This window comes from Lolium rigidum, chromosome 4 (assembly GCF_022539505.1).
Source record: "Lolium rigidum isolate FL_2022 chromosome 4, APGP_CSIRO_Lrig_0.1, whole genome shotgun sequence".
Classification (NCBI taxonomy): domain Eukaryota; kingdom Viridiplantae; phylum Streptophyta; class Magnoliopsida; order Poales; family Poaceae; genus Lolium; species Lolium rigidum.
This window is the reverse complement of record NC_061511.1, coordinates 163,031,639-163,058,753: the sequence shown is the minus strand read 5'-3', so window position 1 is coordinate 163,058,753 and position 27,115 is coordinate 163,031,639. Positions and strand designations below refer to the sequence as shown.

General features: G+C 46.2%; 4 protein-coding genes and 1 non-coding gene across 5 annotated transcripts; 1 reads left to right on the top strand and 4 right to left on the bottom strand.

Annotated features, from left to right (window-relative positions):
* Positions 1-1,273: 1,273 nt before the first annotated feature.
* Positions 1,274-2,420, bottom strand: LOC124706194 (cytochrome c-type biogenesis protein CcmE homolog, mitochondrial-like). Its single transcript, XM_047237847.1, has one exon. The coding sequence runs from the start codon at positions 2,418-2,420 to the stop codon at positions 1,623-1,625; it is 798 nt and encodes a 265-aa protein (XP_047093803.1). The 3' UTR covers positions 1,274-1,622.
* A 2,291-nt stretch (positions 2,421-4,711) lies between these two features.
* On the bottom strand, positions 4,712-6,527 carry LOC124706195 (arsenate reductase 2.1-like). Its single transcript, XM_047237848.1, has 3 exons — positions 6,362-6,527; positions 6,131-6,269; positions 4,712-4,912 (listed from the first exon to the last, which is right to left on the bottom strand). Exons 1-3 carry the CDS (start codon positions 6,445-6,447, stop codon positions 4,742-4,744), a joined length of 396 nt encoding a protein of 131 aa, XP_047093804.1. The 5' UTR covers positions 6,448-6,527; the 3' UTR covers positions 4,712-4,741.
* Positions 6,528-6,670: 143 nt separating this feature from the next.
* LOC124650817 lies at positions 6,671-6,833 on the bottom strand. Its single transcript, XR_006987228.1, has one exon. It is a non-coding gene; the product is annotated as a U1 spliceosomal RNA (small nuclear RNA).
* Positions 6,834-7,378: 545 nt separating this feature from the next.
* Positions 7,379-22,116, top strand: LOC124647733. Its single transcript, XM_047187619.1, has 18 exons — positions 7,379-7,435; positions 8,087-8,165; positions 8,273-8,362; positions 8,434-8,478; positions 11,603-11,638; positions 13,142-13,252; positions 13,369-13,499; positions 13,596-13,635; positions 14,034-14,096; positions 14,178-14,359; positions 14,473-14,959; positions 15,244-15,294; positions 16,287-16,718; positions 19,654-19,736; positions 19,931-19,965; positions 20,084-20,201; positions 20,393-20,488; positions 21,140-22,116. The coding sequence occupies exons 1-18, from the start codon at positions 7,398-7,400 to the stop codon at positions 21,744-21,746; spliced, it is 2,724 nt and encodes a 907-aa protein (XP_047043575.1). The 5' UTR covers positions 7,379-7,397; the 3' UTR covers positions 21,747-22,116.
* Positions 22,117-22,350: 234 nt separating this feature from the next.
* LOC124708790 (very-long-chain aldehyde decarbonylase GL1-10) lies at positions 22,351-24,807 on the bottom strand. Its single transcript, XM_047240453.1, has 5 exons — positions 24,462-24,807; positions 23,821-24,143; positions 22,964-23,111; positions 22,851-22,883; positions 22,351-22,711 (listed from the first exon to the last, which is right to left on the bottom strand). The coding sequence occupies exons 1-5, from the start codon at positions 24,789-24,791 to the stop codon at positions 22,640-22,642; spliced, it is 906 nt and encodes a 301-aa protein (XP_047096409.1). The 5' UTR covers positions 24,792-24,807; the 3' UTR covers positions 22,351-22,639.
* Positions 24,808-27,115: the final 2,308 nt, after the last annotated feature.

The window sequence follows — 27,115 nt, the reverse complement described above, 5'->3', positions numbered from 1 at the left end:
AACCTCTTGGAAAAATCGTAAAGTTTTTCCTGTACTCAGTCAAACGCCCCCTCAGTCCTGGTATTCAATATGGACACTTGGCCTCTTTGGTTTGTAAGTGGAGGAAAATCATATAAAGATGTTTTCCTTTGGTGGGACTATTTATCCGTTTGGTTAGTGGAGCAAAGGAAAAACAAAAGAAAGTTTCCTAAGTTTCAAAGGGAAAAATAAAGGGATTTAACAATCTACAGGCCTCATTGGTTTAAAGGAATCATAGGATATTTGGAGGATTCCATTCCTTCAGAATTTTTCCTGTAGAGCTTGTTTGTTTGTAGGATGGAAACCATAGGGATATTTCCTATGGTCTACTTTGTATGCAGTTCCAAAGAAAATTTTCTATGAGTCCAACTACATGGAATTTTCTTTGTTTCTAATTTCTATGATAACTATGCCATTTACCTATTGCCTCGTAGCCTAATGCCGTATGAAAGTTCATGCGTTTATCTTATGGTGCAAGCAAACAGGTTCTATTACAGATCACTATGATTTCGACTCCCATAGGGTATTCAATATGGCATGCCATCCTAATCTCACTTTTTTCGGGGTCTAGTGTTTTTAGAATCCTACAAACCTAAGAGGCCCTCTTATTAGAATTCCTATGCACGAAGTACAAGAAAGAGGTCTAGCAGCATAGTACATTCTAATTATATCTATATCACTTGATGTGGTTTGACATTGATTTGAATGCATTTATCAGGATTCATGTGTTTTTCCTACACATGCGAACCAAACACGCAAGTTCACAAAATTCTTGTGCTTTTCGATCCGCTGTTTTACACATTCATTCCTATCATATTCTTGTGTTTCACAATCGTGCAAATCAAGAGGTCTAGAGCAGAATATGCATGGAAATTGAGATTTCAGGGTGGTGTTAATGGCTTAATATGACTGGCTATACATTCTTAGTAAAACAAGGGCATTTTGCTAGTGTCCCATTAGTATGCCCAACTATCATACACTGAACAGCTAAAAAAATACTATCACACACTAAAGCATATGGATATTGTGTAGTAACCCTCCCGTGGACTGATCTGTCGCAAGTTCCTAAGCAATACAATTTAGGGTTCAGTTCCAGTATACAAACGAGCAATTTAGTTTCCTAGAAGGGCCCTAATAGCACCAAAATGTGCATTCACATAAAGAGAATACGAGTCTCACATGAGAATGGATTCATCAAATAAAAGACAAAAGCTAATAAACCGAACAGTACACACCAATCATGATAACTTGTGCAGAACAAATGCCCAATACATATTAAATCAACAAAATTGTATAGTGGGTTCTCAGTTCTCATTGCAAAATAACCCAGTAACCGCACTAGAAAAATCTACAGGTGCGCAGTGATAAAGAAGAGTATAGTGATTGCTACCCAAAGAATAAGTATAATCATGTTGAATGGATCATCACCTGATCAGTTTCCGTTATTCCCTAGCCAAAATTCCCCTTTCTGGGGCTCGAAAACACTACTCCAATTACAACATCATGCTGCGGAGCGTGCCCAACTCATTCAGACAATTAAATCTATCTATCCCTCAATCACGCACTTCAGATCTACTGTAAATCGTAAAGCAGAACGCAAAACCTTACGAGTTTGCCTTGGCTCCATCGGCCGCAACAGTTGGGGTTTCCTCAGCAGCAGCAGCTGCTGCTGCAGCAGCCGCGTCCGCCTCGATCTGCTTCTTATTGCGCTCGATGGCCTCGCCGACCTCCTTAGGCATGTACTTCTCGTCGTGCTTGGCGAGCACCTCGGTGCCCTGCAGGAAGCACGCGCCCTCCCTTGCCTTGTCGGCGACCTTCCTCCCCGCGCCGTCGCGGCGGAGGTCGTCGGACATGGGCTTGAGGAAGCCCTCGACGACGACGGAGTGGCCCTCGCGGAAGAGGTCGGGGAGCGCGCCCTCGTAGCGGACGAGGACGTCGGTGACGAGGTCGGTGACGACGAACTCGATCTCGGAGGCGGAGGAGGAGGGGTGCGCGACGGAGCCCTCGAGGACGAGCCCGCCGAGGCGGCAGCGGGCCTTGGCCGGGTCGGTGGCGAAGCGCGCGAGCGCGTCCGTGGGCGTGAGGTAGAAGACGAGCTGGTCCTGGAACGTGGCCAGCACGGTGACCACGAACCCCGCCGCGCAGCCGAAGGTGAGCGCGTAGGTCCAGAGGCGCCGGCTCTGCAGCTGCCGCGCCCGCGCCCCGATGTCCGCCGCGCGGGGCTGCCGCGGGGCGCCCGGCCCGGCCCGCCGCGTCGCGGAGTAGAAGCGGGCGGGGTGGAGATTGTGGGCGAACGGGGTGGGGGTGGTGGTGGCGGTGGCGCGCGCGGCCGGGGCCGGGGTGGGGGTGTGGAGGAGGGTGGAGAGGAGGCGGCGGGAGGGGAGAAGGCGCGAGAAGGCCATGGAGCTCGAGCTTGGCGGTGGTGGGATCTGGAAGGTGCGGGGCGGAGCGAATGGGGGAAACCGGGAAAGGCGTGTGTGCGCGGTGCGCTCGCCTTTGCCTACGGATTGTTGGTCGGGCGCTCATCTTCTTGCTGCCCACGACACGACCTCCGGCGAGGTCAAGGCGGGCCGTTGGATTTGTTAATTTCTGGCCCAGAAAATCGAGTTGGAAAATGAGCACTTGCAAGTTAATAAAAAGGCACCTGCGCTAAAAAAAAGTTTCAAAAATAAGGGTCTTTCTGGACACTCTCACACCAATCTCTCCCCACAGAAAATGTTCTTCACCTACGTCAGATGTCTAACAATTGCTCTTGTAGCTTATGTCACGCCCTAATGACTCACGGAGACATTCTTTATTACAGTGCAACATGGCTGAGAACACCTGGGCTCTTGTTGATGAAGAGCTTGTCGAGCATTTGTAGGCTAACAATTGTGGAAATGCTAAAGAATGGATGTTCTTCTTGATGGAAACTTTGTCACATGATGATTTTGTGAAAGTATCTGTGACGTTGTGGGCGATCTAGACAGCAAGAAGGAAAGCGATACATGAGCAGATTTTTCAGAGTCCTCTATCAATTTTTGGTTTTGTCAATTTATTTTTGGCTGATCTCAAATTAACTTATTGTGTTCAAACTGAAAAATGCCCTCTTACTCGCCGGCCAAACCTTCAACATGTTTGGGTTCCTCCACCACAAGGAATGTACAAAGTAAGTGTTGATGCAGCGTTGTCGAATACTAGAATTGCTGGAGCAGTTGGTGCGATCTGTAGAGATGAGAACGGTGTTTATTTAGGTGCTTCAGCTCGTGTCTTCGAACGTATTTTTGATCCTGCAACTTTGGAAGCTTTTGCTTGCTCGGAGGGACTCGCCTTGGCTCATGATCTCTCACTTAAAAATGTTCAGGTGACCACAGATTGTCTGGTTATCTCGCGATCCATCGATGAGGGAAGTCTGGCTTCTTATAGCCCTGTTTTGATGGAGATAAAGGAGCCTCGACACCATTTCAATAGGTCCACTGTTATTTATGAACGAAGGACCTGTAATGTTGAAGCTCATAATTTTGCAACTTTTTCAGTAGCTTTACAAACTGGCCGTCATGTTTGGCTGGGTTCTTTCCCTGATCCTTTGTTTGTACCCAAAAATGTTACTATATGAATAAAGGAAGGATTGTTTACCTAAAAAAAAGTTTCAAAAATACCAAAATATTGTTCCAGTTATTAGATCTTTGGATGAAGTGTGAAGCTACACACGTTTTGGTTCTAAATTTTTTGGCCCAAAAAAAGTTCATTTGTAGGAGTAAGGATAAATATTAGAATGCGACATAGTATAATTGTTTTTTAAAACAAGGGAGGCAAAAGCTTAGCCCTAATCTATTAATTAAGTAGAGAATTGTCCAATTAATTACAAGGAAACTGGGCGAAAAAACCATCACAACGAACACCAACACCAGCAACACTTACAACACAAGCGGATTACTTCTAAAGCAAGTAACTCCTACAACCACAAACTTTGAAACGTCCATCAACCAACTGCCGACCCCTTTCATGTGGCGCCATTTTTCTTGCTTCTTCTCCTCAGGTATTCTTTCACCTTCTGGATTTTACCCGTCGAAGATTTCTCCTCTAGGAGACGAGCAATCTCCTTGCTAGATCCGAGGCTAGCCGCCTCCAACCTAGCGCGCAAAGCTCTCTACCAAAGAGCGCATGTGAGCTAGGTGCCAAACCAGGAACATCAGCCACATACAATTGATATACAGAGACACAGAGCACACATGTACTTCTCCTTCACTGATACATGCTTAAAATGAGTTTAAACATGAGTTTAAACAATCAAATGTACAATCTATCTTCTTATCCCGGCTCGAGGTAAGGAGCCAATGGAGTTCGAGGTCTGGTGTTACAGACTTCTAGAACAGAGCACGTCGCCTCCTTTCCTCCGCCGAAAGATGCTTAGCCAGAAGCGACGAAGGAGGGGAGCTGGGGAAGGCCGACGATGGCAATGAGGGGGAAGCAAGAATAAAACATTTTCCATTACTCAACACTCCGTGCAGTAGACACACAATTTGCATAACAGCCAAAAAGAAGTGTTGTAGGCATGTGTATATGCAAATGAAATGTTCAAAGACATTCCGTTATCAAATCTAATGAGATATTTATCAATGTTATGAATGATCATTTCAACAAGGCGACATAGGAGATAACTGGACCAACTCAGCAGCGATGCTGAAGCCACTGATCGTTAAAAATACGAGTCGATCTGATCCAGTTCGGTAAACCAGGAACATCAGCAACATGTGCCTTTGCAAGGAGCATCTTTACAGCTGCAGACGGGCTGCCCTGAAACCTCCCATCCATTGAACCCACGTTCCAGCACCATGATGTTCTTTATCCCTGAATCTTCCTTGGACTCTGACAGATAGTCTGAAAACATCCGAGCACAGGATGGGCCTCGCACCTGGAGTGTGATGGCAGAACATTTTATAAGAACAACAGACTACAAGGAAAATAAATGGGCAAAAAACAGAGGATTGTGAAAAAAAGATGTAGCAGGATTTGATCCATTTCATATCTTGCCCATGTAACCCCATCCGGTGTTAAGATGCTGTTGCAGAACTACATGGTTGGGGATAATGACTAACTGACTGTAAGAAATCGACTTCATTACATGGTCAAACAATCAATTCCACAAACACAAATTGGTATAGTACATCGGTACTAACTCTAGGTAAAACAAGGGAATAGTTATACAAAACAAAATCTATGGAATTAAATAGGTTAACAAAGTTAAGCCACCTTGGTATGAGAAGAAAATATTTGATATTCAGGGTACTCAGCACAGAGTCTGGCAAAGAATCTCGGGACTCTTTGTAGCCTCAGGCTATGGCCTTTGAGGCGGTTTATCTGAAAGCAGTTATAGTGTGCTTATCGTTATCCCATATATGATGGATGATGACTGTGGGCTCAAGTTTCATTTTGTGCCTCTGTTTTACTGTTGGAAAGTTCTGTGTTTGATGTGAATCTGAATCTAACGTTTCCAGATCTCTTCGAACTTACAGGTAAGTTAAGGCATTATTCAGAGATTTCCACAATGGCATTAGAAAGCACAACACGATCCGTGGGAAAAATAAGAAGCCTTCCGGATAACATTTTGTCTCTCAAAATCTCTTGGTTTGGCACACACATATAAATACTTGAAATCCTACCCAGTTGAAACGAACTTTGCCAATGTATCTGGATCATAATCCTAACAACAGTGGATACTGACCATCTAAAAAGGGCGTCGTTGCAAGAGATAGACCTAGCCTTATTCTTGGTTCCAGTGCTAAAAATATCAACACCTGAATTTAAACAACTAGCGATTCAAAACGACCAAAGCAGTGCATATGCAGATTTGATTCTAACAAAGAGGGTTTCAAGTTATCCAGTGAACTGCCTTAAATAAAGAAGTTAACCAATGACAATGGAGTTACCCCCACAGGCCACAAGACATAGTAGACGATTGTATAATCTCAGACGAACCACATGCCAGCAGGTCTGCACTTAAATCCAGTAATAAGAAATCACAATCGCGCGCTGTGGGTAGGCAGGTGATTGCGCGTGATGTGTTGGGGGATCGAATTTCCACTTAATCGCGAGAGACGAGTAGAGGGGCGTGTGGATTTCGATCTTTCACCTGGCTGAGCGCGCAGTGGAAGACGAGGGTGTCCTTGCCGCTGGTGGCCTGCACGAGCTCTGGCAGCCGCGCCGCGAAGCTGCCGCTGGCGAAGTGGTGCGACCCCGCGATGTGAGCCTGGTAGCTCCTCTCCTCATCCCTTCCGATTTCCCCAAAAGCACGAAGGAATAAGAAAATAAAATTAGCTCCCAAATTGGCACGGCGGCGGAGGGTAAAGGCGGGCGCCCGCACCTGACGTCGATGACGGCCATCCGGTGGTTCCCCCTCGCCATCGACACCAGCTTCGCCGCCGACACGTACGTCACGCTCCGAGCCATCGGTGAATCCTCCCCAGAAATCAGTCGTTCCCCTTCGTGATTGCGCGCCGCTCCAAGACCTATTTTCTGCAGATTTCACAGTTCTGTTGTTTAAATAAAATTAGATACGAACAATTTTTTTCCTGGAGTTAATTTTCCAGGGACCGTTTCGCAATTAATTGGATTGTGACAGCCTACGGCAGACGGGGCAGGAGGAGGACCAAAATTTAATTTAGGAGAATTGGCAGGGGCCGCGCGGACGCGTACCCCCTCTAGCACAAATTACGACGTCCACTCTCCCACTGTGGGGAGATGGTAAGCCAACGCGCCCAGCAAAGTGCAATGCGGGCCATTGACCTAGGCCACGGGCCTTCTTGATCGCCCGTCGACCCCGTCCAGGTAAGTACCTTTCACGTTGGGCAATGGCGCTCCTTATGTAACCTCCCGAACCCGCCCAACCGTCATCGCTAAGCGAGGTGGGACTAAACATCTCGACCTCCGCTGCGCCGGTTCGTTGTTTCCTGGGCCGGCGCTCTGCAAGGCCGGCCCGTAAGCAAGTCGGAGGCCCAAAACTTCCTCGCTCCTACGCGCGCGCCAACATTTTCGTCACCAGCGCCACGACCGCGTCCAAATTATTTTCACTATTCTTTCTCTGTCCGTGCCACCGTCCAATCCGTTCTAAATCCGAATCCCCAATGCCGGCGTCCGGAACGGGCTCCGGCGACGGCGGCGGGGCGCCGCCGCCGGCGGAGGAGGCGCACGGGGAGGAGGAGCCGGGGCGGCCCCACGAGGCGCTCGATCTCGGCCTCAGCCTCGGCGTCGGGGCGGCGGCTCGTGAGTTACCGGCTCTGCGGGTCGTGCAGGTGACCTCTTCCAGCTCCCGAGAGGAGGAGGAGGAGGAAGAGGAGGCGGGTCGGGATGAGGAGGAGGAGGAGGAGGAGGGGCCGTCCCTCCCCAGCTGCCCCGTGTGTATGAACCCGTGGACCGCCGAGGGCGAGCATCGCGTAAGGTGAGTGGCAACTGTGCCCTTGATCTGGTGGATTTGCTTGGTAGGTCATTGTCGTGTGTGTGCTTCTGAGCTTCTAGATTGCCTGTAAGGGTTTGCAAAAATGACACCATAGAGAAACCGTTCAACCCGGGTAGTGAGAGCTGGTTCGTTTCCCTTCACATACCCAAATTTCATTTCTTGTTTAGTACATTTCTTTTTTAACTAAGCTGAAACCGGTAAAACCGTTTTTGCCCACCCTTAATTTCCTGGTACTGCTGTCGTGGTTCGTTAATTTCGTAGCTCTGTGGATAAGCAGAGACCACATGCCGATGTCACTGTACTTCCCCTCTTTTAAAAATTGAAATGGAGCTGATGCGATTTCAGTTCAGCGGATGGACTAGATGGTCATGTTTTTAGATGATGCGGCACGAATAGCATGCCACCTATTTGAATCACGAGCTACTGCATTGTCATTGGGTTTATCGGAGAGTGACTGTCCATTGCTGTCACATTGCTTAATCTAAAGTCTAAACCTAAATAACTTGTTTATCATTCCTTATTCGCTGTTTCTGTCGCATGGATTTTTGTTTTCAACTAACCGTTTGTAGCCCTCAAAACAACTCATCCTGGTAGACATCTTGAATTGCTAACAGTGTGATACTCTACTTGCAGCTGCATTCCTTGCGGGCATGTCTATGGCAGGTCTTGTTTAGAGAAATGGTTATTACAGTGTGGGAAGAAAACTGCCACGGTATGTTGCTCAATAACTCCTAGTTCAGAGTCACATCTTCAAGTGCTCTGCACACTGTCATTAGGAGAAATACTTCTTGATGACCATAATTGTTATTGTTTAATCAGTGTCCTCAGTGTGGCAAGATATACAGGCAAAAGAACATTATCAACCTCTATGCACCAGAGATTGTTGTTGCAAATGACGATCTTGAAAAGGTTAGTTTTCTTCTTTACTAATCCTTGGATGTGTTTCTGACCATGGACTGAAGCTTATTTCATTTATGCAGCAAGTATTGTCATTGAGACAGAAAAATGATACTCTTGAGAATCAAGTAAGTTGCGTCTTTTCTGCAACCCACTTTTTTTTACGCCCAACTGTTCTTAGGAGCACTCTTTACCGTTGACATGTTCACATGAACATAGATCTTATGACACTAAGATGGATGTTTGTACTTCTTTTTGAACATTAATTACATCTATGAATCAAGAAGTTGGTGGTGATAAGACTACATGTTTCTTATACAAGTATACTTCTATACCTAATAATAAAGGAGCTAACGTTTCCTTGGTTTGGTCCGTCGAAGTGCGCTTTGGTCCATCTGTAAAGGCGCTTTCGTCCGTCCCACACCGTTGTTTAGAATCAAAAGCAGTACAGCTGGAATAAATAAACTCAAACGAGTTTGGTACGAATCCCTATCCTTAAAATCAATCTGTTTACTTTCTTGCCTCCTTCCAATTTCTAAACACATCAATCTAGCCCTCGAACCTTGCAGCGGAGTCAGCCTAGGCAACCTCGGATCGCGAGTCATACGCGCCTCCGAGGATGATTCCTTCTCGAGTCGATGTCCATGGCCTCCTCCCCATCTCACGGAAAATAAATAGGCAGCAATGGTCCTCGGGTCCTTGTTCCTACGGATCGGTCCCTCTCCGATCTCCTCGACGGAAGCCGCCGAGTTCGCCGTCCATCTTTCTTATGTGTTTTCGTCCGTCTTGCTCGGCGGTATCCCGGGAGTACAAGTGGTTGTGATGTATATGCAAACCGACTACACCTGTGCTATACGATTTGGTTAGCAAATCGACTACACCCGTGCGTAGTTGAGGCAGGTTGCGGATTGCGCGAAGGACCACGGCCGCCGGAGGTCGGACGTGCGTTATGATCGAGCGGTCAAGCGCCATGGATGCCGTCGACCGCTCACGGTGGACGCCATGGACCATGGTCAATCGTTGCTCGGAGCGCCGCATGGATGCCGACAACCCCTCACGGTGGACGTCGTGGTTGATCGTTCGTCGGAGAGCCGGCACCGATGATGGGGAAGATGGAGTGTAACAACGCCGCCGCCCGTACGAATACCGCAGAGAATAGAAGGAGCACACCGCTTTACCCATGGCCTCGGCTAGATTCGACACCGCCGACTCCGACTCGAGAGTCGAGACGCTGCGGCTGCCCAAGATCGATATGGTTTATATGAAGCAGCAACACCGTCGGGTGATGACGATGGCCTCCACCGTCGCCTCCCCGGCCACCGTTCGGGACACGTTCCGCCAGGGCAGAACTGGATGCCGGCGTGCTGTGCGTGGCTGCCCGACGGCTCACGGAGGCAAGCCTGAGATGGAGGAACATGAACTGCAACGCCTGAGTCAGATATAGGCGACACCGACAAGAGAGCTCCGTGGGGTTTGGAGCGATCCGCTATTGGTAGTGGCACACATTGCAAGCCGAGCAGGCCAATCCATGGCCTACTACTCTGATGCGATTGTTCCTTGACCCAACTCCCCCACCATCAGGCATAATGGAACCTGAGGTGGCTGGATCATCCGGCACTTATCGTCCACTCCACCGTGGTATATTGGCTTGGTCTTCCAACATGCTCCGTCCAACACGCAAAAACTTTGTAGTGAAGCTGCAAATTGGAAAGCGTCGTTATTGCTTCATTGGTCTGCACTATATATACTGCTGAAGACTCTCGATTGGTTTGTACTTACTGATTAATCTGCATTTGCAGCGCATACTCGAAGCTCATAATTTATTCTCCTGAGATTATGTACTGAGTACAATGCTTATTTTACTGATATTGTGTGAGATTCAAGCGTGAACTCCCACTTACTTTTTTATTATAGTAAACTATACTGATCTATTGAACATTTTTGGTGATTTATTAACCTCTTTGTTGCATGTTTCTGACATTGCTACATGATGAAAAGATGTTTTCTGGCTTTTCCTATATCCTTTCCTTTTTTGTATGGAAGTCTTCGATTACTTTAGAATTCATTGGTCTACCGGAAGTAAATCAGGATAACTGTTCTTAGCTGCTGCCTTTTGCAAAACTATGTCACCGTTGGATTTTCACTACATATTAATCCCTAGAAACATCTAAACTGGAGTGAAGCCTGAGGCAATAATTCTAGCAGTTTATGCATGCATGTTCTGATGTTATTTTTTGCGTGCTACTGACCACGGTAACAGTTTTTAAATTTTTGTATGCATCGGTGGATTTTGAAGCGCATGATTTGATAAGTCTGGGTCAAACAATGGCGGTATTCAAGAGATTATACATGAATATGATTTTAGAAAGTTATAAAATATAAAGTTAATGCAAGATAAATTCGCATTTTATCGCCAAGTACATCATCATCTAAACTGTCACCTCAACTATGCCCAATGGAGACTTAATTTTTCGCCATCTAAGAGCCTCTATGATACGTTTTTTTCTTCCCGGTGCAACGCACGGGTTTATTTCCTAGTAGTGGCTTAAAGTAGCGAAGTACGAGAACAAGGATTAAAGGACTCCCAAACTTGCTACACAGTACAAGCCTCATACAGAGCTGTGCTCTTGTGGTATGATAAGTAGAAAAGGGAAAAGGAGTGCAAAAGTACTTTCAACAGCTGAAAGCCATTGCTCCATAGTACTACAATCATCGAGCTTAAACATGTGTTCTGCTTAAAGAAAGACCGGAAGTTCATGCTTTTCGTTTTTCTACTTAAGACAACATGGACAACAACCAACTAGTAGTATTGCGTATTGCATGCCTAAATATTCATTTCAGAGTTTTCAGACATTCTTTTTTTAAAGGATACCACATGGGGCCTGAGTAAATCATAGGCATTTGCCCTTTTTTTTGCTAAACTGCTCCTCCCTGCCTGGTTCAGCAAATGCCTGATTACTCTATTTTTAGTCGATTCTGAAGCTTTTGCATGCCATGTTGAATGTTACCTTGTGCTGTGGGAAATGTTAACTTGTGCTATGTTATCTTCATGCCATTTCAGTTCACTGTCAGTGTGTAAATAATAATAAGTTTTCACATTTTTGCGAGAAAACTGTAATGTTCTGTTGTAGGTAGGCAACTCCATATATTCCCTTACTGCAACAATCGTATACATATATATTAAATCACCACAAGACACATATTGCATATAACTTCTGTGTAAAACTAATTATTTTTCATGTTTCCATGCAGCAACAAAAAATGATTGAGGAGATAAAAGAGTATAAGGTACATGTGTAACTTCTTACTTTGTTATCAGTGTATCACCGTGTAAAATTTGAACAATAATATTTCATCGTATAACAACCATGTGTACTATTTAAATTGAAAAGCTAGTGCAGCCATTGTTCACAGTAGTGTTGTATAGACAAAATTATATTTCATTTTCACACTTTATTCATCTCAACAAGGGCCTCCATTGTATGTTTCGTTATACTACATTGCCAGTTTCTTATTCACCTCACCTGTGTAGGAAAAATAAACCTTAAACTCAGTACAGACGCTTATTTATTCATTTAGTTTTCTGTATGTCTTGCAGAGGCAGATTTCGTTGCAGAAGCATTTAATAAATGAATCGAATTCGAAGCGACAGGTAGCATTGCTCCAAATTTTAATTCTTACTATCATGTGTACAATATATGATTTTAACGTTCTTGTCAACCAATTGTGAAGAAAATGGCAGAACAGTCATCAAATGGAGCAAGGATTGCACAGTCAGTTGCCTCATTTAGAGCAGATGGTGGCAGTAGTGACCCTTACAAGTTTTTTCTCCAGGTCTATATTATTTTTTCCAGTGGTGCTTGATTGGCTCTTTTTATAGTACATTTATACTGTATGGAACTATTTCAAGAGTTATTCTCTAGTGCAATTTAGTTGTGACCAATAATTGATCATGTAATATGACAAAATCTACCTACCACGGACATGCCTTGACGACTTGGTTGTCACGCTAACTTTGGACAAACTGTTTGTTGAAGTACAACAGCATAATTCATACCAAATTCTTATTTTGCTTCCAGCTTGTAGTTGTGGGTGGCGGGCTTGATTTTTGATTCCTTCAATTTTCACTTTGATTAGGACGTTTGCCCTTTGGCTGTTCCATGTCCATGTGGAACCTTTGCAAAAAAAATTTATGTAGACCACCTAAATTCATTCACATATTAAAGGGGGACAAAAAATTGAAGAATGTTACAATGCAAAGATCGTATGTCCTTACATTCTATGAGCCCGGAGTACTTATGGAACTACATAGAAAACTGGGTTGATTTTTGTACATTTTTCCTGGATGTATATACCTCCCTTGGCATGCCAACCACAAAGACGTATAATCTTTTGATCCAATCTGTCCATCCGTTCTTGAGTTTGTTCTTACCTCAAAAACATAAGCACTCCTTCACGCATGTGATGAGTCTGGCATCAATTTGTACACATGTTGCAGACTAGCAGGAGAAAATAAACTTTTTTAAACAATGTTACGTTATACTTGCATTCTCAGGTAACCATCTCCATGCATTTCTTGTTATAAAATTGCTGCGCAGCCAAAGCCAAATACAGGATTATTGATAAGATTAACCGGAGGCGTAGTAGGTATACCCATCTATTGGTAGTCTGGTACAGTTGTTAGTTATTACTGATTGGTTCGATCCTTGATAGGATTTTCTTCCTAAATTTCCAATTCCCCTTTATGAATCAAAGAGTACATCTTCTGAAATTGGTATCTATATGTTGTAGAATGAGTATTTCCTGGATGGAGCTCGAGTCATGGGCATTGATGCATCCAGCCAGATCATATTAGCTTCTGGCAGAGCTGCTGGAGTTAGTATTGAACATGTCCTTACAAAGGTACAGATTCCAAACCATATGTGTTGCTTAATGGTTTAAGGCAAGTTGTGCTGGCTGCTCCACATTTTGGTTGTAATTCTTATTCACCTAATGTATCTCCACCATAATTTCGACAGATCAGCATGTTCTCTGGACACCAAACAAAAGTGCAGCTTCCTCCCAATACGAAAGCTCTCAAGGACATCTGTATAATTCCTGGGGGGCTTGCTGTTTTTGCATCTCTTGGCAAGAAATTGTCACTTTTAAGGTCTATCTGGAATGTACGCCAGTCCAATTCTCACTGAATTGTTTTTCACAAATTTTTGACTAACTTTTACTTCTGTGCTTTTTTTTTCTATCACAGCATGACAACCAATAATATCGTCCATCAATATGATCTACCGGTGATTCTTTGAACTTGAAGTTCACATTTTTTACAAGTAAATTTATGTTCTCCATATGTTGACTAAAACACTACCCTCAACATTTTGTTTATTCACATGATTCCTACTGTGATTAACTTCATTATGAGTATTTTTTTAACCTATATGGGGTGGGTAACCAGAAGGGTTTCTATTTATCTTTGTTTCTTGCCACAGCACATGGTCACCACAGCAATACATTTAAAAAAAATCAGGAGATTTCAAATTGTGTGGCACTTGTTCCCCACAATGATGCTTAGAAATTTGAACTTCCTAAATTGTTAGTTACTGAATTTATACTTTATAGTTGGAGCTTACTTTTGAACTACTTGGATAATTTATCCTGGCCTGCTAATTTTTTGTATATTAACACCATGCAGGCTCCTGGCTGGTCCTGTTCAGGGCTTCAAAACGGTCCAAATCACATATATGCTGGATTACAGGTTGCTTCTTAAAATCTCTTATGATTCTTTCCTTTTGTGCTGTTTGAAAGGCTGATAAGAAACCTCTGTTCAACTTTACAGAATGGCATGCTTTTGGTCTTTGATACCCGCCAAACTAAAGCAGCACTGCATTCCTTAACGGGTCTATCTACACACCCAGTTCATACAATCCACTCTGTGGTAGATTCCAGTGGTTCCACGAAGGTCATCTCTGCTTCTTCCATAGGACCTTGTATTTGGGATGTAGATGGCAGCGACAATAGGTATTTGGCCGTTTTAAAAAGTTCTTACTGATTTAATTGGTTCTCATGGTATGTGCAAATGTAGATATTGGTTCTTCGTGCTTCACATTCTCAAAACTTGGTCCTTTTTCCAGGCCAAGTTTGCTTACCGGGACGGAAAACCAAGGGGTCTGCATATCTCTTGCATGTGCTGCTCCATCAAGTGATGTAATTGTGGCTACCTTCCGTCCGAAAGTTGAGTTGTCAGTTGATGGCACCTCATCCCAAGTGGCTATATCACAATCACCGACGCTCTCCAGTTCTGGAAAGCTGGGGTGTCATGCCCTCATGAGGAGGGCAAGCGGCACATCCTTCGTGAAAGAACAGACCTGCAATGGCAATGTAAGTGAGCTGCGGATGTCCAAATCTGCAATCATACCCAGCATCAGAAACAACCAGCACCTGTTTGCCTATGGTGATGAGTCGCTGAGCGGAATCCGGACGTGGCAGCTGCCTTCGTTTCAGGCGTTCAGTGATCTCAAGCCGCACCGCAGACCGATCCTTGACCTGAGGTTCGCACAGAGCTCTACCGGGGAAAAGTACCTTGGCTGCTTGAGCGAGGAGAAGCTGCAGGTTTTCAGAGTCACTGATCACTAATCCTTCATTAGTTGTAGCACTTCACTAGCTTTTGTTGTACTAACATAAACAGGTTTTCTTTGTACAGTGTTTCTAAATCACATATCTAGTGTAAAAGTCTGTATGATTTTTTAGAGATGAAACATAAAGATCTTGATATAAATGGGATGATCCCTTGTATGCTCTCACACCGACATTTTTCCTTGTTCTTGTCATCACAAGCAATATCCATCAGCACTGTAACATTCCAGATATATTTGTCATGACTACCAGTGAGTGAGCAAATCCAGGTTTCAGCTTTCCAGCTAGCAATCGACACAGACTACATGGTGCTGTCGGATGTATCTTTTTTTTTCGAAGCTCGGCAATGCCTTTGATTGATAAAGTCAAAAAGATTTTGGATAGTTTATAAGGGAAATTGGCCGAAAACCATACAACACAACGCACCACACCGGCCCCGAGGCCCACACAAGTCGACGACCAAGCCACCCTAGCGACCAAAGCCAACACCACAACACCTCAACACAACACAGCGGAGGCGAACATCCACGCCGGCCCCAAGGCCGCGCCCACGAACTAGCTGACGACCTAGTTACCCAAGCAAACCAAGGCCGACACTCAAACACCTCAACGCGGGACGGGGAGGCGATGATCCGGAGCAGCCGCTCCGACATCCACGCCGACTTGCAGGGCTGCGCACCACCAAGCCAAAGACGAAGAACGGAAAGCGCCGACCAGACGAGCAGACCAGACACCAACATGGGAGGTGAACCTCCACAACGATGCCTCCAAGGAGGGGAGCGACGACCGAGAGCGCCGCCATCGCCAGCAACAACCGAGGCCGGTGCAGGGTTTTCACCCGGGGAACACCAAACCCAAAGTCGTGTCTGCATGTCCATCGAAGTCGAGGCTGCCCAACTCACCGACGCCAACTACCAAAGCTCACTTCACTGGCCCCTCCAGCCGAAGGAACATCCAAGGCGAGGCCCCAAGAGGCAAACGGCGCAAGAACGCCGAACTCAGATGTATCATGTATGCAGTAGTAGAGCATGGACTTCACGGTGTGCTCCAGCCACTGGCCAAGCTTGCAGAGGGCGACGCCGGGGCGGCATCCTGACGGCGGCGCAGGTAATGGCCAACGCTACTGGTTTTGTTCAAATACGAGAGATGACAGTGGGCAGCTGACATTGCTGTCCATGGCGATGAGCTAAACAATTCGATCAGATAATTAAAACAGAAAATGCTCCTGAAAGTTGGGCCATAATCTTGCAGAAGAGAGCTTTACAGAGATCATTGATGGATACAGTTGGTGCACCTGCTGTTGCAATACTAGTGCTACAGAACACATCGAAGCATTTCGTCGAGCACATCGCGGTCAGCCGCGCGGGTACAGCGTCCTGAGGGCGTCCACGACCGGGCGGAACCCGTCGCGGAGCGGGGCGACGGAGACGACGCGGAGGTGCTCGGCGCCGTCCCTCGCGGGCTCGCGCAGCGCCAGGCGGCACATCTCCCCCTGCAGGGCGTCCGCCGCGGCGCGCGCGGCGCCCCGGTGCGCCGCGAAGAGGCGCGCGAGTTCGTCGGCGGGGCAGCCGAGCAGCGTGCGCGCGGCGCGGTCGAAGAGGACGACGGGGAAGACGCGGTCGTGCGTGGCGACGGAGAGGAGCAGGCGGTAGACGAGCTCCGGGGCGGGGCCGCCACAGGCGGCGCAGGAGACGCCCTCGGGGTGACCAGGGTGCGCGCGGCGGCAGCAAGCCGGGCAGGCCAGGTACGAGAAGTCGGACATGTCGGCCGCCACGATGGTGCAGTACGGCGGCGTCCACGTAGCCGCCGCCGTCGCGCCGCCGCCTCCGCCGGGGGTGCAGCCGGGGTGAGACATCCTGGGCCAAGCACAAGGGTTGTCGTTCGCCTCCGGCCCATAACCATAAAGCAGTGCTATTTAATTTGGCTGCGAAAAACTGTGAGATTTTTGTGCGTGCGAAAATCAGAAGTTAACGGAAGGGCAGCGTCGGGTAGCCTGAATTTAAAACTAGTAGTTAAACAAGTAACTCATGAGTGGATTTAAACTCACATGTAACGAGTCGAGCTGACTTTTAACTTTGGCCGTTAAGCAGCGAGCTTAAGCTAAACGAGCAGAATTCACCTGGCTCGCAAGTAACTCGTTTAATTTGGTACTAAAAATAATATTAAGTTGTACAATCTGATCAAAGAAGGTAGTCCAGCCTTGTGGTCAAGTCCGCCCAATCCCACTTTGCTATGTGATAACTTAAGTACACTTGTGGTTTGTCGACTTGCCTTGCAATATTTATGGTTGATATAGTTTATCTATTATCTAATGATTGGTTTATATTATTTTTGTGATATAATTATTGATTGTTGCCATTTATCCATTGTATTTTTGTGATACAATATTTCCAATGATTGTCACCTATCATTTATGCCCAAAAGAATCAGGAAAAAATGCACCATGTTATACATGTTCCTTTTAACCGTTTTTAACAAGCTACTCGTGAGCTTTGCAAGCCGAACCGGCCTTCAAATCTAGACTCAGTTGTTAAACGAGTCCAGTCAAGCTAGCTCCTTGAAATAGTTTTTCGTCCCGCTACATTAATATAGCAACCACCCGGTACAACTGTTAGGGCCTTAGCACAAGCATGCCCAAACGAACAAAAAAGAAAGGGAGAGAAAAAGAAATGCCAATGAATTCGGATTGACGAAAACGATGATGACCCGCAATTGTTGCGTCCTCTAGAGAATTCCCACCACACTCTTAGCCCTTCGAAGCGCCGCATACCAAGCAACACATTGAAGAAGGGATGCAACGATGAACACGCTAATGCCCAGACAGATCCTAGGATTTCCCCGGTACCTGAGGGTGTGGGGAGGGGGTACCCTAGCGCCCTTCAAGAAGGAATGGCGGCGCCCGCAGGCGTCACCGCGTCGGCGCCAGCCATCCGACAAGGATTTCTCCCGACCCCCACAGAACCACGACCCGGGACGCTCCATCACACAAGTAGCCATAGGAACACATGCAACCTAGGAGGAGCATGCAACTTCAAATATGCATAGGATCAACTCCTCCAAAATTAATAACAAAATAAATAGAAAATAACAGAATACACTCCTTTGGACACCAAGTTCCATATAATTGAATCCTATTCATCACTAAGGTGAACTGTTTCAGTTATATGCATATATGTGTTAACTCATACCATCTTTGGTCCTTCCAAAAAATGGATACCATCTCCGAAGAACTTGATTAACACACCTAATAAAAGTAAATTTAAGATATCTACCATCCTAGGTCTCAACAATTAATGGAAGCATTTTATTCACTAATTATCACATACAAGTTTGAGAAATGGATTGTGAAACTATAGTTGCCAAACCAATGATCCTCCTAGAACTTAACTTTCATTACATTGCCTACTTTCTGTTGGTACCCTAGCCTACCAGCTCTTGCTTCCACATAACCCCCTTCGGAAAAGGGGAGATGCCAGCATCAGGGCAAATAAAAAAAAAATAGTGTTTCTAGTTATGGACTTATGATCACTTGTTTGCTTCCAGAGTTTATGATCATCTAGGTGATATCTTTGGACCCAAGCAAGTAAACATAGGTTCATTTCAGCCAAGTTGGGGGTACCAAGCCTCCATATTCAATTTTTTGAGCTAGGAGCCCACAAGGCCACAATTAGCTAGGTGATATTTGTGATGCCCTTTATAATTATCCATAATTATCCCAAAAGCAACGTTCAATATGAAAGCTAAGGAGATTGCCCATTTTAGGAATGTGATAACACTTAATAAGTGCCAGGTGTATTATTGATTACATTAGTGGTCACGGTTAAGACACGAAAAAAAAATATGCATTGAGACAAAGCAAGTAACATATATTTGTCTTCTATAAATAATATGCAATATAAGACTATCTTATCAACTACTCCACATGCCCTCTATACTTCTATAGTACACCCTAAATGTTAAACCATTAATCATCAACGCTACTTCCTCCAATCTAAATTAGTTGCAACTAATATAGATGTAATTAGATATATTGTAGTTATAGGTACATCCATATTAGTAGCAAGTAGCAAGTAATATGAACTGGAGGAAGTATAATTCTAGCTCAACTCCTTTAGTCCATCTATATCTCCCCGCTACATAAGAACTGACGTGCGTGACTGCGTGTCATGCTTGTCAGGTGCATACGAGTGGTGTGTTTTCTATGAGCCGTCCACTACAGATCGGACGGCCAAAAAATCACGTGCGCCGTCTTATAGGCTAGATCTGCGTCGTCCTCCCGTCCTGGTTTCGTTCCGGGTTCAGAGTTCAGACCAACCCAATCCCAATCTCAATCCAACCTCGCGAGTCGCGACCGCTTTTCCTCGTCGTCGCCGCCGTCGGCTTTTCTCCGGTGACCACGGAGCGCCCTAATCGCTGGAGGCCGGCCTCGTTGAGTTGCTTAATTCGTCTTCCTTCCTGCTGAAGATCCGTACTCTAGGTAAGCCCCTTCTTTGATTTCACCTGTCCGTAGTTTGCGCTGCATAAGCAAAAAGTCGACTGTTTTCGCCGCGAGATTTCGTTCCTCTAAGCTGCACGATTACGTTGCTGGAGTGGATGCCGAACCTGTTTGCTGTTACCCGACGTGGTCGCCGTCCCTAGGGTTTCTTTAGCTGAAGCTGGGTCTTCCTATTGTACAATAGGAGCATATGGGATGTGGGGAATTGTCGTCGAAGCGCCTGTATGCTGATGATCTGTGCTGGATTGTTCTTAGGACTCTTGTAGAGTAAGGTGGTAAAAGAAATCTATTTGTTTTGTTGTAAATTGGCCGGCCGTGTTATGGACTTGTGGGGGGAGGGAAATCTCGTGTTGGGAGAAATTTAGATGCGCGGATTGTGTTTGCATGCTGTGAACATTGATGGAAGAAAGTAGGGGAAGTTCCTGCAGCCTACCGTTGGAATTTCCGTGTGCTTGCTAAAGGATGATGGTTGTTGGCCTCATGGAGTTGGATTTCGGTCTGTGGTTTTGTTGTGGACAGGGAGGAAGGAAGGAAGGAAGAAAAGGCGTGAGTTGTGTCGATTTTGTGAGTTGTCACAGTTTGGTGGGAGCTTGGAGACAGGAGATTGTAAGGAGGGTTGACGATGAGCAGCCGAAGCCCACCGCGGAGGGACCGAAGGATGCGTACTGAACGCACCTCATACCGTGACGCACCGTACCGGAGAGACAGGGACAGCCGCCGTGGTCCAAGCAGGTTTGAGCTGCCTTAATTTTTAAATGAAGCACGATGAACATTTGGCATCCTAAATCCAAACGTTACTGCTTCCTCTCCTAATCATATGCGTTGGCCACCTGTAATGCTACCTGAAGAGGCCTTACACTTAGTCCTGGTTTGTATGATGGTAGGCAGTGTATCCTCTAAACATTTCTGTTATTTTCCTGCAGGTCTGCTAGTGATTTGTGCAACAACTGTAAGCGTCCAGGGCATTTTGCTAGGGATTGTACAAATGTGGCCGTCTGCCATACCTGTGGGCTTCCTGGGTAAGGACTATTAGTTGTTTGCTTCTGCAGATTTATAATCTTCTATCTTAGCTTATGTTAAAATCTTCCACTATCCAGCAATATGTTAATTGTAATTTTGTTCATAGTGATTTTCATGCCAATACTATTCCCAATAGCCTGCTGTCTTTTGCCATATTGTATCTAGAAATGCCCATTATCCAGTAACAGTTTATTGCAACTTTTCCGATGCCTCTAGTATTCTCAGTAACCCTGCCGTTTCTCGCTACTATCTAAAACTCCATGTGAATAGTATTAGCATCTTATGTTATTTATAGCGCAAGTTTCTTCTAGAAGGACCGTTTCATTTTGTACAGTTTATTGTGGGATACAAATATATCATCAGAAGGTGGTGGTTAATGAATAGTGAGACCTGAAGCTTGAACCATATGTAAATCATAAACATCATGCAACTGATCAATACTACTCCCTCCGATCCATATTAGTTTTAGTTCTAGATACATCCATATTAATGGCAAGTAATATGAATCGGAGCGAGTACATAAATTGTGAATATTAAGTTGTTGATCGCTCATAAGTTAATTCTTCCATGTGACCAGGAGAGCATACATAGTACATTCTTCACCTGTCTTGAGGCAACATTGCTCAGTCTATTTTTTTTTACTTCATCAGGCATATTGCAGCCGAGTGTTCCTCCAAAGATCTCTGCTGGAACTGCAAAGAGCCTGGGCACATGGCTAACAGCTGCACAAATGAAGGGATATGCCGCAACTGCGGCAAATCAGGCCACATTGCAAAAGACTGCACTTCTCCACCAATGCTGCCTGGAGAAGTGAAGCTCTGCAACAACTGCTACAAACCAGGGCACATTGCAGTGGAGTGCACCAACGAGAAGGCCTGCAACAACTGTAGGAAGAGCGGCCATCTTGCCCGTAACTGCACCAATGAGCCTGTTTGCAACCTGTGTCATGTTGCAGGGCATTTGGCCCGTGAGTGCCCCAAATCTGATGAGATCATTGAGAGGGGTGGGCCTCCTTCCTTCCGTGGTGGCGATGGTATGTTTCGTGGTGGCGATGCTCCCTTCCGTGCTGCTGGTGCTCCCTTCCGTGGCGGCTACAGTGATGTGGTTTGCCGGGCCTGCAACCAGGTTGGCCATATGAGCCGTGACTGCATGGGTGGTGCCTTCATGATCTGCCACAACTGTGGTGGCCGTGGCCACATGGCTTACGAGTGCCCATCTGAGAGGCTCCTGGACCGATTCCCCATGCGCCGTTACTGAAGGGCTGTTTCAGATGACTATTACTCGCCTGTGTGTTATGCTTCATCATTTTTCGTGTGCTTCATGTTTCTCAGTGCCAACGAATTTTTAAGTATTCCAGTTTCTGTACCTTGTTAGTTTCATCGTTAACAAATGACTTCCAGGTTCTCTTTCAGATAAAAGTGTACATTGGGATCTCTCTGCCATATGAATAATTATTTTCTGGGTTAGTGGATACCGAGTGTTAAGCTGTAATAGTGATTCCAGCTATTCAACTGTTCTATTATGTTGGGAAATAAATCAGACAAGTGTTCAAATTATGTATTTTTAGCGCTAACAGTTTATGTTCTTACTGTTGTGAGTTATCAAATGTTATTTCACATTTTATGGCGGGAATTGTCTCAAATTTGACACGTTGAATTGTCTTATGCTTGTATGCAGTGCGATATTATAACTCAAGCAACTGAAATGGATGTCCTTAGACTCGTGTTTACTTCTTCGAATACTCCATAGACAACATAGCTTAGTACGACCATTTTCAAGATATCACCATGGTTGACAAGCTTGGTGTAAGAACTAGAAGTTGCAAAAATATTAACAAAACTTAACAGAAATTGCCGTGATATGAACATGATAGCTCACTGTGACACTTTCTATTATTGAAAGCCAGAGCATAGCAGATAGCCAGCTCGCTTAAGCTTATCTGGAAAATATTATTTATCAGCATAACAAGTTCCAGAGATGTTTCACAAACACTGGCAGAAAAACAAAAAATAATAACACAAGACAAATTAGAACACTACAAATACCTAACTCAACAGACCTATTTGACAATGCCATAACTGAACAAGATCACCAGGGCGGCACACAGTATTAGGCCACCATCTATTCCAGATTTGATTCGACAGCACCATCTAATCGAACTTCGTGTAACTGAACCCGTTGGCATCTTCTTTCTCACCATCGCTTGGCGCCAGGTCCTTCAACTATTTTATTCAGAGGGGGCAAGAAATGAAAAAGGAAATATAATCAGATATCTGGCTTCGTTTGCAGATGGCGATTTTGCAAATATAAAATATCAATACTTTAGGCAAGCATAAATAAAGATAGAAGAGAAGAAAATACCTTTGCTAGGTAAGCCTTATGGAATCTGTAACCCTGAAAGAGCAAAAGACTCAACATTAGATATGTAAGCTTCCTGACGTTCCGAGTAGTTCCTTTGTGTAAAAGAGACTTACCCTGTCAGTCCCATATAGGTAATCGCAATACGTGAAAACAGAAGCAAAATTGCTCTGGCTTTGGCCTCCAACATAGTGATGATAATCATGGTATTCTGCTCCTCCATAGAACGGAATATACTTTGTCAGGCTGAATGGAAAATCAAAGCTGCAGAATGACAAGATAAAAGTTCAGAAATGTCCTGTGGAGTACTCATGGACAGCTATCCATTAAAACAAAACAAGGTCTAGCTTAGCTGTTCAGACATGTTAATATTATTATTTCGATTTCAGAGCTATCGTGCGTTCGAGATCTGTAGTTTTTATCCTTCGTTTCTTAGCACAAGGAAATTGTAATTAAGAAACCAAAGCTATTTTTTGCTGGAATTATCAAGTCAGGCCACATGAACTGAACCAACAGCTGCAAAAAACTAAAAAAATAAATAGACTGATGTTAAATTTCTGTCCTACTAAGGGTAGCAGGCGATGTTGAATATTTTTTTGGTTCCTTCATTAACTTGTTCTTTCAAATAACTGAATAAGCAGCTAGCTACGACTTCTCTAACTAACAGCTCTGGCTTCTATAATGCTATAAGAAAAACCTTCAGGTCAGCTGTCAGCTACAGTTGTTCTAATCAAGACTAGCTCGATTCAAGTAGGCATGTGTAGCCCCTCCACCCTTCCACAAATACCACTACTTAGTACAAACAAATTTAGCTATCCCGTGTCAGGCAGGTAAACATCCCAATCACCCACCACCACTTCCATTTACAACGAATCAATCCATCACTAGCAGCAAAGTGTAAATCGCAGTACATGAAAACAGCAGATTCTTTTAGAAAATGATATTGAAGATAAAAGCTACGCAGAGTCCTTACCCACTATGCGTCTCGATGGCCTCCATCTGACGAAGCATAATCCAGAGCCAGAGTGTAATCATGTGGCCTGGCGCAATGGCCGGGCCAGTAAAGGAGGGGATGCCGAGTATGAGCACCTCCGCCCAATGCGCGTACGGCGCCGCGAAGCCGATGGGCGCCGTGTACTCGTGGTGGATGCGGTGGATCTTCTGGTAGCCCCACTCCCCGTGCAGCAGCCGATGCAGCCAGTAGTTGAGGTAGTCCTCCACCAGGAAGTAGACCAGCAGCTGCGCGCCAATCTCCCCCAGCGACGGCAGCGGCAGCCCCGTGTGGATTCCCACCATCTGCAGCGATTACAGAGGATCAGTTACAGACGCGATGAAAGGGTTCAGTCCTCTTTCGTTTTACAGCCACCGATGCGCGTGAAATCTTTGAAATGTGGATTCTGGCTCGGAGCAGAACCCAGATCACGAATTCCTTAAATCTAGCACCCTTACGAGCAGACAGATCAAGAAGGGCACGCGCACGGGAATCTGAATTCTAACTTGCAAGCGGAAGACATGGCACGGAATCTGCCGCCGGACCTCCCCAAATCTCCGGACGCATTGCGCGGATTCATTCATCCACGAGATAGAGTCGGGTGGAGAGAGAACCGGGCGGACCTTGACGGCGGGGTAGGACATGAGCTGGAGCGGGCCGATGACGAGGAAGAAGATGCGCATGACGTCGCGGTAGCACCTGAGGAACTCGGCGCGCGTGAGGCGCACCCGCGGCTGCAGCTTGTAGGGCTGCACGGCCCGCGGCGCGCGGAGCTCGAGGAGCGCGACGGGGAGCGGCGCGAGGGTGAAGACGACGAGGAGGAAGAGGATGTTGAGGCAGTAGAGGTAGTAGTCGGGCGTGGCCGCCGTGAGCCGGAACCACAGCGCCTCCGCGGACGTCATGGCGCGCCCCAGCGCCGCCTCCGCCTCCGCCGCCGTCGCCCACGGGAGCATCTCGTCCGGCCAGAGGGAGGGGCCCGTCCGAAAAAACAGAGGTGGTACTGACTACTGACCAATCTCTGTTTCTCGTTCTCGACTGCTCCACTATGAGTGTATCTATTTCTGCCACTCGCGCAGGGAGTTTTCCGCAATATTTATACAAATCAGGGGGCTACGTGCATATCTTCCACTCCCCGTTCCCGGCCCGCTTCGGTTACACTGCCGGCGAGTGGCGGAGAGACGTCGTGCTCCCCATTATGCGGCGATTTACACAAAAATAACCCAAAAGTGGAAGAAAAGCACAGACTAACCCTCCGGCGAAACTATTTCACCAATCTAACCCTTTTGTGTGGCGCCCCTCTCAAGGGCGCCACACATGCCCATGTGGCGCCCCTGGCGCCGGCGCCACACACCCATCCTACGTGGCCCGTCGACGCCGAGCCGGTGACCCCGATCCGACGTGGCAGCACGAGTGGCGCCGCTCCGCCGGCGCCACACTTTGAAAGTGTAGCGCCCCCGGGAAGGGCGCCACACATTGACTTAAGTTTGGGCGCCGCGCGCGCCCAGCCCGACCCTCTTCTTTCTTTCTTCCTCTCGTTCCTCTTCTCTCCTCCAAAGGCGCCCGGTTTTCTCTCTCCCCCTCTCTCCACCCCACCAAATCAACCACCAAATCGTCAGATCTTTCCGTGGAGATCGTTCCCAACTCGTTGCTTGAGGTAATCTCCTCCGTTTCCCCTCTTTTCATCCATTGATTTTGTGTATTTGCTCCAATCTATATGTGAAACCCTAGATGTGGATTTGGTTGATTTGAGGGTGGAGATGGATTTGGTTGGATGTTAGGGTTGTTGAAGTAGAAGAAATGGTAGTGTGCTAGTTTGTATGGGTAGATTATGTTGATTATGGTATCTAATGAACACATGTGTGTATGTGTTGTTCCCATTATGCTAGGGGGATGGAAAGAATTGTTCATGTTCATCATGTGGACAAGGATGCTTACTTGAAGGGAAACATAGAGCCGGACCCGGAAGAGGTTGACTTGGTGTTTGACGTTAGCCCTAGCTTTGCGGAGGTGGTAGCACAAGTTAGGGTTGAGTTGAATTGGAATGAGCCAAATGATGGTATTGAGCTAGAGGGAAGGCATAATGTGGGGTTTGGAATGCACACCCGTTGGAAGATAATGCGTATCAACTCCGAGCAACGTTGGTCCATTTACAAGGAGACGGTGGCCGGGTCACAAGATAAGGCTTTGGAGTTGTTTGCAACCAAGACGGTTGAGGCTCGTATCGAGCTTGACCTTAACCGGCCCTCCTCCCCGTTCGAGAGAGGACTCCTCCACCCATGAGCCAAGAAGAGGCCACCCAATCTCCCATTGCCCAACAACCTCCGTTGGATAATGAGTATGATGAGCACGAAGATGGTGATGATTGTTTCGAGATGAATGGCAACAATGTGGGTGATTTGGATAAATATTGGACGCAAGAGGAGATGGACCACTCCATTCCTTATTCCCGATGCTATGCGTCGGACTCGGATGATGATGGACCCGAAGAGGAGGTTGACGAGGATGGCTTCACGGCTAAGGAAGCCGAAAGAGCCGAGATCTTCAAGAAGGTAACCGGACGGGATATCCGGGTACCATTGTTCCGTGATGTTAGTCTTGCGGATGGAGCCGTGGTTGATGGTGGTAAAAGTTTACTTCTTGGAGCTAGGCCACTATCCAAGAGAGATGTGGAAGCTACGACGTCTATGATCTCTAAAGGGCTCACGTTTGATACCTTCTTGGAATTGAAGATATGGTTGAAGGAGTTCTCCATTAAGCATCATCGCCCTTACATCGTTGTTCACTCGGACTTGAAGAAGCGGTACACGCTAAAATGTGTGGATAAAAGGTGCCCATGGGTTGTCCGTGCACGACCTTTCAAAAAGGGCCCTCTTGGCACATAACAAGTTGTGTAGCCACTCACATGTGCCGGGGACCGAAGCTTGATGGCAAGGATGCACGAGCTGGACCACCGTCAACTCACATCCGAGTTCATTGCATACAAGCTCTCGGCGGAGATATCATCACTTCCTATCATGAGCATTAGGTCCGTGCAAGATACGGTCAAATCCCGGTTTGCCTACGACGTCAAGTACGGGAAGGCATGGAAGGCCAAACAAGCCGCATTCAAGATGTTGTATGGTGATTGGGAGGAAGCATACAACCGTATCCCTAGGTTGTTGTTAGCGATGGCCGCAACTAACCCGGGCATGGTGCATGTGGTCGAGCCTTCCGCAACCAAAATGACATTGCATGATGGTAAAAGAGTGAGGGTATTTCACCGTGCATTTTGGTCATT